The sequence below is a fragment of the Telopea speciosissima genome, chromosome 10, assembly GCF_018873765.1.
Source record: "Telopea speciosissima isolate NSW1024214 ecotype Mountain lineage chromosome 10, Tspe_v1, whole genome shotgun sequence".
NCBI lineage: Eukaryota > Viridiplantae > Streptophyta > Magnoliopsida > Proteales > Proteaceae > Telopea > Telopea speciosissima.
In genome coordinates this window covers 29,336,152-29,347,874 of record NC_057925.1, presented here as the reverse complement: position 1 = coordinate 29,347,874, position 11,723 = coordinate 29,336,152, and the positions used below count along the sequence as shown (strand labels likewise).

The 11,723-nt window shown below is 35.1% G+C and overlaps 1 protein-coding gene across 1 annotated transcript in view; it reads right to left on the bottom strand.

The window, feature by feature from the left end:
* Nucleotides 1-1,270: 1,270 nt before the first annotated feature.
* The window catches only part of LOC122642096 (alpha-L-arabinofuranosidase 1-like), a 51,440-nt gene continuing 40,987 nt past the window's right edge, over nucleotides 1,271-11,723 (bottom strand). Inside the window, exons 12-18 of the mRNA XM_043835512.1 lie at nucleotides 9,776-9,894; nucleotides 9,587-9,658; nucleotides 9,406-9,509; nucleotides 7,992-8,048; nucleotides 7,675-7,873; nucleotides 6,806-6,952; nucleotides 1,271-1,426 (exon numbers count right to left, since the gene is read on the bottom strand). Coding sequence (XP_043691447.1) covers nucleotides 1,277-1,426; nucleotides 6,806-6,952; nucleotides 7,675-7,873; nucleotides 7,992-8,048; nucleotides 9,406-9,509; nucleotides 9,587-9,658; nucleotides 9,776-9,894 — 848 coding nt within the window. The 3' untranslated portion in view covers nucleotides 1,271-1,276. The remainder of the gene's footprint in view (nucleotides 1,427-6,805; nucleotides 6,953-7,674; nucleotides 7,874-7,991; nucleotides 8,049-9,405; nucleotides 9,510-9,586; nucleotides 9,659-9,775; nucleotides 9,895-11,723) is intronic.

The window sequence follows — 11,723 nt, the reverse complement described above, 5'->3', positions numbered from 1 at the left end:
AGACTGGTGCTTGGCGCGAGAGGCACACTCCCCATTTCGGATTGTATTCTGGCCAAGGTATCTCCTTTTAATTTCGTTTTCATATATTCCCTAATGTAGTGTATATAGTGATAATGCAAGTGCTCCATGTGGGGGGGGGGGGGGAATCGTTATCCTCTCTTGTTACAGCACGGTGCAGTAGCGCATCCTGCAAAGGCCATGTGGCACAACAGGTCCCACATGGTGCACATGGCCTCTACAACTGCCGCATGATGCGTTACATCACTATGCTGTAACAGGAGAGGATAAAAATTCGGGGGGAGGTTGGGATTGTTGTTCATAGTGGGGCAATAGTTTCCTCCATGTCAGATTTAAAATTTAGTGCACATATAGAATTTTAGGCTGCTTTTTGGAGGAAAACCACATTTCATAATTTTGTTTCACCATGATTTTTAGCGGATTTTTGTATTTTGCCTCGAGATTTGTGCACACTTTTGTCAAGTATGAAAGAAACTCAAAAATTAGGATTTGGCCTCATCAGACCTTGAAACACCTTCTGATTCTGAGATTTTTCAGTGACAGAAATATATCCTACATATTTTCACCGAATTTGGTTATTTTAAAATTTTTTTACGTATTTATTTCTTTAATATTACTTAATGAATATTTTTTTTTTATCAGGGGTATTCTAGTCATTTGACCAGAACACCAAAAATCCGAGCAGAAAAAAATATTGTGATATGACTTCTGCCAATAAAGGGCATTAATGTGTTCTATGGAAGTTTTCTAGAATTTTCCAAAATCCTTAGGTATCTTAATGAAAAAGTGTTCCCATATAAGAACTTAATTCTCATTTTACTAAACATCTGATGAGGGACTATTCTTTTTTCTCTTTTCCCAAAAGAGAGAATAATGAAAGAAAACATTACTACAATAAAAGGTATGCAATTAATAAATGCATTCCATAAGTGAGATTACCCTTGATCCTATGGTTGGAAGCCATTAAATGCTTTATCTAATAATGATTAAAAGGATCATACCTTCTTCTAAATCACATAGAAAATTAAACAAATAATGTTTTAGATTTATTCAACAAGTGAATCTAATAAAGAAGATGCATACATGTACACAGAAGACGTTGGGGGAGACAGAGAGAGAGAGAGATGAATAGATAAATTTGAACGTTGGATTAAATTTATACAAACTTTCGAAGTGACAAGAATGCCAACCGTTTATGATAATAATGATAAAAGGCTTATGGGGTTATTCACATTCTCCTTTGTATATTTTACTCGTTTCAAATATAAGCTTCAGCGTCTGAAATGACTTTTGTACTAAGGAGATTGTTTGCTTTTTTTAATATATCAAAAGAAGTGAAAGATTTTGGAGCTAGTACAACTTCCATCTTTTCTCCAGTATTTTGAAATGCACTTTGGACCGGAACCACCTGCGAATAACAGACAAATGAAGGAGGAAACAATTAATTGGAATCATTTAATCAAAACCAATTCATAAGCTAGACATGAAAATTCAACTCAAAGTCAACTATTAGACACATGGAGCTTGTGGAATGAACTCATATTTGATTACAAATAAAAAGGAAAATTCTAGAAGAGTGGACATCAGGCTAATATATTAGACTAGATAAAAATTTGGGTATACCTGCTAAATATATTTATAGGGAAGGAAACCAAAACCTCTACTGGGAATCCGAAAAAGAATATACATAATAAACAGTCTTGGTACCTCATAACAACTTCCAAGAAATGGATACTGTACTATTGGTACATGTGCATCATTCATGTGAAGAAACATTGCCAGTCATATGTTTTGTGCTATAATTGTAGGTCCTGTTACACATCTTTTTATTTCTTCCTAGGCAAATGGGAATTCTTGTTAATATAAATTTATTTCAAGCATAACATGAGGGAATTGTGTTAATGTAGTCACGCATTAAGAACAGTGGTATGGATGATTGTAGCAGAGGCCATTGAGTGCAGCGATAAGGAGTGATATCATACAGATTATAGGGATTAAAAGACCAAGAGGAGTAGACCAAAAATGACCTGGGAAGGAGTAATGAGAAAAAATACGAATAACCTAGGCTTGGCAACTAACAATTTTTTTGGGTGGAATCATTACCAACTAACATGACCAAAAATAAAGTTGAATGGCAGAACAAAATCTGTGTATCCGACTCTATTTAGTTGGGAATAGCCATAGTGAAGTTGATTTGAGTTGGAGGGTGAACTATAAACACAAACATTCAGTCCAAAGGGGATACATGAATTTCATTTCAGGCTTGAAGTATTTTCCTAGTTGTTCTAGGAGTTTGAACGTCAAATTGGTTGTTCGTTCTTAAGTCAGGGTTTTTATTTTCCTCGCCACTATAGGAGTTCAATTATGCTCTTTCCAATACACCAAGCACTCCACTTGGATTTGTTGCTAAAATATCGGTGTTAAACCCGAAAACTCCCAGCGGATGGCCAATAACCCAAGGAAAGTCTATCATTAGACAAATAAGTAATGGTTTGAGTGGTATTAAGATTAGGCTAGTTCTAGTCAGAGTAGGAGTGAGATTTTGAATGGAATATGTATGTCGCCCTCTGGCCCTACGATTTGAGTGGCATATATTTGATTCTCTTAAGTAGAATAGGTTGCTTATGAATTGTTAACTGGGGCCAAAGATATCTAATCTTCTCTATTCTTCTTTTCCTACTTCAATTTATCACCCTATTTCTGGATTCCGTCCTTTTCCATCACTTTGTTTTCAGTTTCTTGTGTGTTCTGTTTTCCCTAGTAACAATTGTCAGTTACTGTTAATGGGTATTTTTCAGTCCCATAACAACATTGTTTCTTAATTCTTTCCCTATTCTCTTTTTATATATATAAACCCTATTCAATACTATCCTTATCCTTTCATTATCCTCTTCAATCTCTATAAACCCTATTCAACCCTATGTTTTATCCCAACATCTTTCTGGTAAGTGGTTCAGAATTAGAAAATCCACAACCTCACGCATTGCTAAATCAGGTGTTGACACAAATACACATCCATAACTCCAGTCTTGTTTTCTCTCCATCTTTATGCAGTAGTGTGTAGCTAATCAGTTGAATCATGGCAGTAAAAGGAAAAACATTTGAATAAAATTAGGGTGGCTGACACGAGGATGTTGAGATGGATGAGTTGAAAAACTTGAAATGATAGAATAAGAAACAAATAGAAGATGCTTATACATAATAAAGTAAGACAAGTTCAGGTGGCAAGGACATGTGCAACAAAGATCTCTTGATCATAGTTGTCAAGGCTTCGCCTAGGCTGCCTTGGCATCCAGGCAGTTTTTTAGGGGTCTAGGCGATAACTGTCGCCTTAGTGCAAGGTGCTGGTTTTATTGGTATCGAGCCAGATTTCACTTATTTATGCCAAATATCATCTAAGTAAATGTTTCTATTTACTTAAGATATTATTCATGAATAAGCAAATACCCCCTATTTGAAACCAATAAAAATAGTTACAAATCAAATTCTAAAAGGATAAAAAGTCAATCCCCAGTTCAAGAACAAAAACTGGATTTTCAATGGTAGGTGAAATTTTCAACTTTCAAATGTTGGGGTTTTTCTCAAATCTAAAAGTTCTATAAATCTTATCATTATCAAAACATCATTAAAAACCAAAAGAGCGGTCAAATAATATTTTGTTTTGATGTCTAAAAATTTATTTCCATTTAGAGCAATTTTAAACAGCATTTGCATACACCAAATAAGGTTTGACCGGAACATAACTCCTTCAATATAAATTAGATTCCAGCAATTTTGGATTTGTTGGAAAATTGGTTTTTGTGCTCTACCTAATACAAAAAGTCTCATGTAAAAATAAAATCATTTGACTAGTCAAACTTATTAGAGAACAAGAATATTTCTTTAAATCGAGAGCAGTTTAATTATTTATAAATAAGATTATATTTTTCAAGAACAGTATAAACCAAAAGTGAGACAAGGTATACCAGGACAATGATCATTTCCAAGAATAGTATAAACCAAATGTATGTTTTGATTGTTTCAAACTTTCAATAGTTTGCTTCTTCAGTTCTGTTGTATTCTAGTTCCATGTTGATTTTTGATGACTTGATGTGACTTAATGTTGATTTTTAATGACTTGATGTGGCTAAATGTTATTTTTGATGATATAAGGTATATATTATAGCATACTAAATAATGTCAAAACAGATGGGAATAAAAAATAACACTTAGGCGCTTTGGTCGCCTAAGCCCTTAGGCACCCCTCCACCGCCTGGGGTCGCCTTGACAACTATGCTCTTGATCCACTAGAATCATGGTAAGGAGGAATTATATGATTCAGATTAGAGGCACTTAAAAAGCAAGGGTAAGGTCTAAACTGACTTTGGGGGAAGTAGTGAGAAAAGATATGCATGGTGATGCAGGATCATTTAGTTTCGGCAGTAAGAGTGAGAAATTAGGGACTATGATAGCAAGTCTAAGGAAGCGGACTGTGGTTTGGCTTTAGGGGACAACAGAATTGATGTTTGTGGTGATTTTGGAGAAAACAGCAATGTTGTAGGTTGGAGTGGGGGCAACAAATCTAGTTAGTAGAGGGAATAGTAGTGTATATGGATGGAAGGTGTTTATAGCAATAAGACCTTAAGCAATCATACACAGGCTTCAGGGAATCACACTAGTGCTTCTAGGAAAGTACACCTAGAAATGGAAGCATTCACACCTCCATGGAAGAAATCTCCACATGTGAACTTTCTGAAACTTCAATACCTCTGGAAAGTGAGACATTACGTAGGAAAATAAACTTGACTTTCAAGTAGTAAACTCCCAAGTCCCAACTCTTAAAAGGTAAAAAATTGGGCTCGAAGTAACCTAGCCTCTAAAGAATAGAATATTTGGGCACTAAAGAACTACCCAAAAGAACTAGTATGAAAATGCTCCTTGATTGAAAATTATAAAATTACCCCTAGGACAAATTATAAAAAATATCATTCTCTTTACGAAAACACCCTGACCTAATACCCTTAGGCAAAACAGTGATTTGAAGACTCCATCATCAACTTAACTCCCACACCTCATCCTTATAGTAGTGCCAAATAAGAATCCGAGCGATGCAATTAAGTCCACAATGCCTCCTTTTATACACCTCAAGGTTCTGGAACTGATCGTCACATGGAATAGGGTTGACAAGAAGTATGGCTTTGAATAGAGTTGAATGGAAAAACAAGATCTGTGTACATGACCCCATTTAGTTGGCATAAGGCTTAGCTGAGTCGTATCGTATTTTGAAGTAAGAACAAGAAGTTGAAGCTTACTACTGGAGCAGTCCATAATCATCATGATTATCCATGTTTGTAAATTGAAACCTATATAATGCTGAATTCTTCTTTCCTATCAGCATAATTTGAGTATTAAGGATGGCATTTCTGCAAAATTTGAACGGACAGTTATACTCTTTGGGTAGATCTTGCTCCTGTAAAATGTGATATGATGGTGATCTGCTGTGCAGAGTTTCATGTGGCAGAGTTTTGTAAAGAGACCCCAAAAAACATAATCTGTGTTTCAATTTCATTATCAGCAGGTAGTGCTGTATAGCCTGCTATTTGATCAGTATGTTCTCACTAATTTGTGCATGGAAAATCAGTATGGTATAATAAATTGACCTACTCGTCGGAAAACAGTAAAAAAAGCAGATCATGACCTAATACTTGAGATGGTTCAGTGACTAAAACACAATGATATGGAAAAAACCCCAAGGGAAGGTGGTGGATAGATTTATAGAGAATAGGTGGGCCTGTTTCAAATATATGAGGCTAGAAGAGCTTCTGTTACTAGTTAACACTAGCACTCCTTGAAGAACATCTAGGCTCCATGGAACACACTTTCATCAATAGAAAATGCACCTTCTCATTCCAAATAAAAACCATCCCTTACAAATGACTTAGAAAACCTTTTATAGACTTGGACCTCCACTGCCATGGACAATGGGCTACTCCTCTAAAAAAAACTAAGTGGGGCCCACTTAGCAAACGTTTCTTGCTGGTCATGTTCTGCATCACACAATTGGGTTACGCATTTCTACACAAACAACAATTGGATGGTCCACCCTCTAAAGCTACTTCATAGAATTAAGGTATTCATATTTCTATCCCTCACATCTTAAAATAAAAATTTTTAGGTCATTATCCAAGATTAATTATACAACTATTGGATCTACTAACTTTTCTTTCCTAGATAAATCATCTGTTAGAAGCACAGTTACTCTCGCTGATGTTAGCTCATCTGCTGCATGTGAGTGCACAATTGCACATGTCTGCTTGCTGCTGTCCCCCCCCCCCCCAACCCCCTCTCCAAATCAGTAGTTTAGTACTTATCAACATTTTCATTCTATTTGTTGTCTTCATAAATTAACCATGTCGCTTTTCAATGTTAATTGACACTTCATCCTTCCACTGTATTCCAAGGTCTAAACAGGATGGAAAAGGAACTTCTTGGTACACATGGATCTGGACCATAACTCTCTCAATCAAGTAGTTGATGCTTCTCCTAAGTCTATTCTTCAATATGGAGGAAATCTTTTTTAGATAATCCAGCATTAAATAACTTAGAGTTATAGGTTCCCTCCAATTATTTAATTTCAGAGTTGCATTTTGATGTCTGATTTAAAAAAAAAGAATCTAAGTTTCTGTCCTGCCAGTAGTAGAAAAATGTAGAATAGTTCATCTAGCATTGATTCATAATCATACATGGCTGCCTTTTAAAGCTATTGTTTTGGTAGGTTTTGAAAAGGAAATATAACAAAATCACACACCTTTTTTGGCTCTTTGAAAGAATTCTCATCCATTAAATTATTGGATGTGAGCACAGTTTTTGTTGCCCCAAATAAGCCTATGGAGTTCAGATCCAGTCCGTTAACAGATATCTTTAGGTTCACTGTGTTTCCCCCAAAGTTGACAATCTGCAAAAACATTTCAACATGCCAGTAAGAATAGCCTATGAAACTCGAGTACAACACAAAATTGGTTTTCTTTACTGGATGATGCAAATGAGGAAGCAAGGTGATAACTGATACTAAACGCTGATTCCAGAAAAACATTAAACCATGAGTTTTCTACCCAAAATTAAAGGAAAAAGAGACTTGTGTAACCTAAATCCAGAAAAGGAAGCAAAGCTATTATGGAGAAATTGGAGAAAATCCTATCACAATCTTTATGAGGAATCAGAAAACTGTGTTATGAGTTTGAACCAATTGTCCCCGAAAGATATTTATACATCATAGATAACAACTGCTCGGGGCAGGGATATAAGTCTCATTTAACTCATTAGAAAAAGGTGCATGCCTCATTTTCACCATAAACCAACACGAAACACATCTCAAACTTGTATAATTTAAATATATGCTTTTAATAACCATCATATAAGGATAGATAACCCATAGTCATAAAAAAATAAAAATAAAAAACCAAAGTCCATTGTGCTAGGTACATTACACAAAAGAAATGTCATTGGAGAATGCAAGAAAAATGGTGCATTTGTAAAAATATATTTATTTCCACATATGGTGGAAATAATGGAGAAGAAAACAACAATATATGTCAGAAAAATAAAAAAAGTGTGGGGTAAAATGTGATCTCAATAAGCATCCTAAATGATATTTTCACATGGTTCCAAGTTTAATACCTTTATTCTTATGTAATTGTTGTTGTCATTCATGTCTTTCCAAGTAATTGCAGAGGCAATTAGTGAATTTGGAGAACTTGCTTCGAGGGTGGTGTTGAGAACCGTTGCACCACTTGATTCTGCGAAAAATTGTTGCATCCAATAGCTAGGAGTTCCATACTGTTGCGATGAATCAAAGACAATTGCATCTGGGTTCCACCTTAATGATTAAAAATCATCAAATTTCAGTGAAAAGTAACTTAAAGCGTCACAGCAGATATTCGTCAAGAGGCCACTATAATAAATAAAAATTTGGATGAAAAAAAGGGAATGTTTACCGTCGATCATTAGCATTTACAAAAAGTGGTGCATAGCTTGCCATCTCAATGACATCACTGTATTAGAAAGGAAAACTGGAACTCTTAGCAATGAACAGAACATCCAAAGAAAACTAGGAGTTTAGACTTTAGAATAACACTCTTGATTTGTTTCCTATCAAAAAATGAAATCCAATAATCTGTTTATCTGCCGATTGATGAGAGTAAACAAAAACATGACCCCAAACTCTTTATCCATGTGTAGTGTCCCATCGTTCAAAGAACACCAAAACTAATGATATTTGGCCTTATCTACAGGATCAAGATAATATCTAGGTTGTTTAATAACTATTACAGACCCGAGTTTTGTGAGAAATATCAAATAGCCAAGTATAAAACTGATAAGGCCAAATATTCTAGGCTTAATTCAGTTTCATCAGATAGCTTGGAGGACACTGTAACTATTATGTTTAATCAATAGTAATTATGTGTTTTTCATCCAAAAAAAAAAAAAATTTGAAGGAAACACAGCATATTGGATTGATTCCAAAGGAAACAGGGCACTGTGGTGATTCAAACCACAGAGACACATTTTTTATATTCCAGATTCCAAATTTAATGGACGATCTGAACACCCAATCAGCATGTTTCCCGGAAGTGTTTCATACATCATTCTCTTTCCAAAGAAATTTCTCATTGTTGGTTGTGATCAAGCAATCCATGGATTTTTCTCCCCTTTCAGATAGATACGCAACTGGTGCAATGTAATACACGTGGAAATGAAAGAGGCCCAACTATTGAAATGTCAAGATCATATGCACAAGAGCAGCAAAAATGTTGGCATAGTCGCATAGATCACCCTATGATGCATTTGAAGAGGTTATTGGCTAACAGGCATAAATACTTGCAAACTAGAGCATTTAATGGAACTTGATTGACTCCATTCTCTATGGTGATATATTCCAATGTCAAATAAGGTTAGTAACCAAGTGAAGCATTTTCAAGGGTGGTGGAGAACATGGGGAAAAGTGAGATACCAATATAACTTTCAGTTGGACATGTGTTTATGGCAGAACAAGCATAAGGTGTAAGAATTTGTATGCCATTGAATATTTATCATGAACCTGAAATTAGAAGGTTATAGAAATATCCCTTCAACCTATATCAAAAATTTTCTGGATAAGAAATGAATATATGATAAAACGCTAGCATAAAATGAAACCAATGATAAAAATGAAACAAACACTCATGCCTAACATGTTGAGATGTGCACATAATAATATTCATGAGAATGCTTCCAAAATAGAGCTTTCGAGCCAAAAGTTTTATATTTTCTTCCCCCATGGAAAATAAAGAACAAATTAGTCATAAATATTTCATGATTCAAGCATTTATACGTATTACAAGAATTCTGTGTGGAAAATTATAAAAAGACCTGTTCCTTTCCAGCCCAATAAGGAATCCAGCTTCAGCCAGTGACGCTAAAAGGCTTCCAGTGCCAGCATCTTTTCCAGTAACAGCATATTCACTAACAAAAGCCTGAAATGTTTTCACCGGAAGCATTAATCACAACCAGCAGTGCAAGAATACAATTTAAAATAGAGATAGTATAACACCTTCGGACCACTACGCGATGTATGATCAAATTGATGAGCCATAGAGAACATGTTGTTAGCAGATGTGTAAACCTAAGCAGAAAAAAGATAGAGTTAGACAATGGTTCCTGCCAAATGACCTAACAATACCAAGAAATGGTTGATCAATAACATTTACAGATTTACTGTTAGTTTTGTCTGTAATCTTACATGAAAATCATAGAGATCAGCTGGATGATCCAAGGGGCGAGAGGATCCATCACAGTTTGAAATTATCATGATGTCTGGGTAGGAACTTTTTATGGCGTAATAGAATTTAAGGTAATTTCCTGAGAAACAAACAGTTCACAGTAAACCTCCGGTTATTAAGGGGTTTATCTCAAACTCTCATGAAAAATTAAAGGCAAATCTCATGATAAAAGTTGCCTTTATCATTTAGAAACTTCATGGATGAATCATACCTATCAATCGTACGGATTAATGAATTATACATATGGCATAGCCAAAATATTAGGCATCTTTCTTTATCAAAATTAGAATGTACAAACCACTGCCAATGATGATATAGACTATAAACATGCTACCATTCAGTCATGTCGAAGAAAAATTCTTCAAGCTATGGGTCACATACAGGTTATTCAAATTACTTTCTAGACAGAGCCCCCACACCCCCAGCCCACTACCCCCAAAAAAAAAAGGTTTTGAACAGATAACAAGAACATGTGGATGTGACGAAGGAAAATTACTTGGAGAGAGAAAAAGAACCAAAGTAAAATAGAACAGAGCAGACAAATGTTGAAGGGAATTATAAAATATCCATCTTTGAATTCTAAAATTGCATTAGCAACAATGTCTTAGCCTGTGACAGCACAATGAGTACCTTCCAAATAAAAATTCTTTGTAGAAGTATCAATAACAACCAGCAAAAACAAACTTTCAGGATTTATGATGAGGGAGCATAAAGTAGTCAAACCATGGTTTAAAGTATCGGTCTATATCGTATCGGTATCGGTTGGTTCCAATACGTATCTTTTTTTTAGAACATACTATGTCTTGATTGGTATCGTATTGTATCAGCTGATACAGCTGATATGGCTCGACACAATACGTACTGATACTACTGATACATACGTTAAAGGGTTCTGTGAGAGTATTGATACGTATCGGTATGTATCGACCGATACGGCTCGATACAAACCGATACAACTCGATACATACCACTACAGTCATTACCAATCGATACACGTCGATATGGCCATTAAAGGCCCATGTGCCTATTAGACTATGATTTTGTTTTTGAGATAAAAAATTGAAGGGGATTTCAATTTATTTGATTGAAGGAGATACTTTCCTCTTACTATCTTTCATTTGTCTTTTTTCCTTTGTCATTTCTTATCTCTTTCCCAACCCTCTTCTCCCATCTTTTCTTCACCTATTTTTTGAGACTCTATTTTTTCTATTTTGTTTTGTCTGGATCCATGTAGCCAACGCCATTAAGTTGGGATAAGGCTGAGTTTGTTGTTGTAGATTGAAGGGGATTTCACAAAAAAACTTGGATCTTTGTGTTTAAATCATGGGTTTTAATCCTATTTTTTTGCTATAAATCGATAGATTTAAGTAAAACTAAGTTAGTTGATGCATCAAACTTGATCATTGGCAAGGATTTGTACTCAAATTGATGAAAGTCTCGTCTCGGTATACGTTGTTCTCCATTTTAGTGTTTATGCATGATACATGTTATATATTGCTTATTTATATTGTTTTTTGCTCCAAAAATGTATTTCCATGTGTATCTTGACCATTTCCATGCGTATCTGTAGTGTACGATACATATCTCTGATAAGATACGATAAGTCTCTTAAAATACCCTTCTGATACAATACCCAATACCGATACTTTAACCTTGAGTCAAACCCCAAATCAGAAAAATCCAGCTAGATATTAGTACTAACAGGGAACAAACCAGAAAACTGGGAGAAAACAGTGGTGTTGCATGGTGAATTTGACAGAAATTTAACCCCCAAGCCCAAACTTATAAAATAAATAGAAAGTTATAAGGGGTAATATATATGATTCCACCTGCAGTGGTTATGAAATCCACCATGAAGAGAATCCACTCTTCCACTAAGGAATCCACCAGACACACTAGTGAAACCAC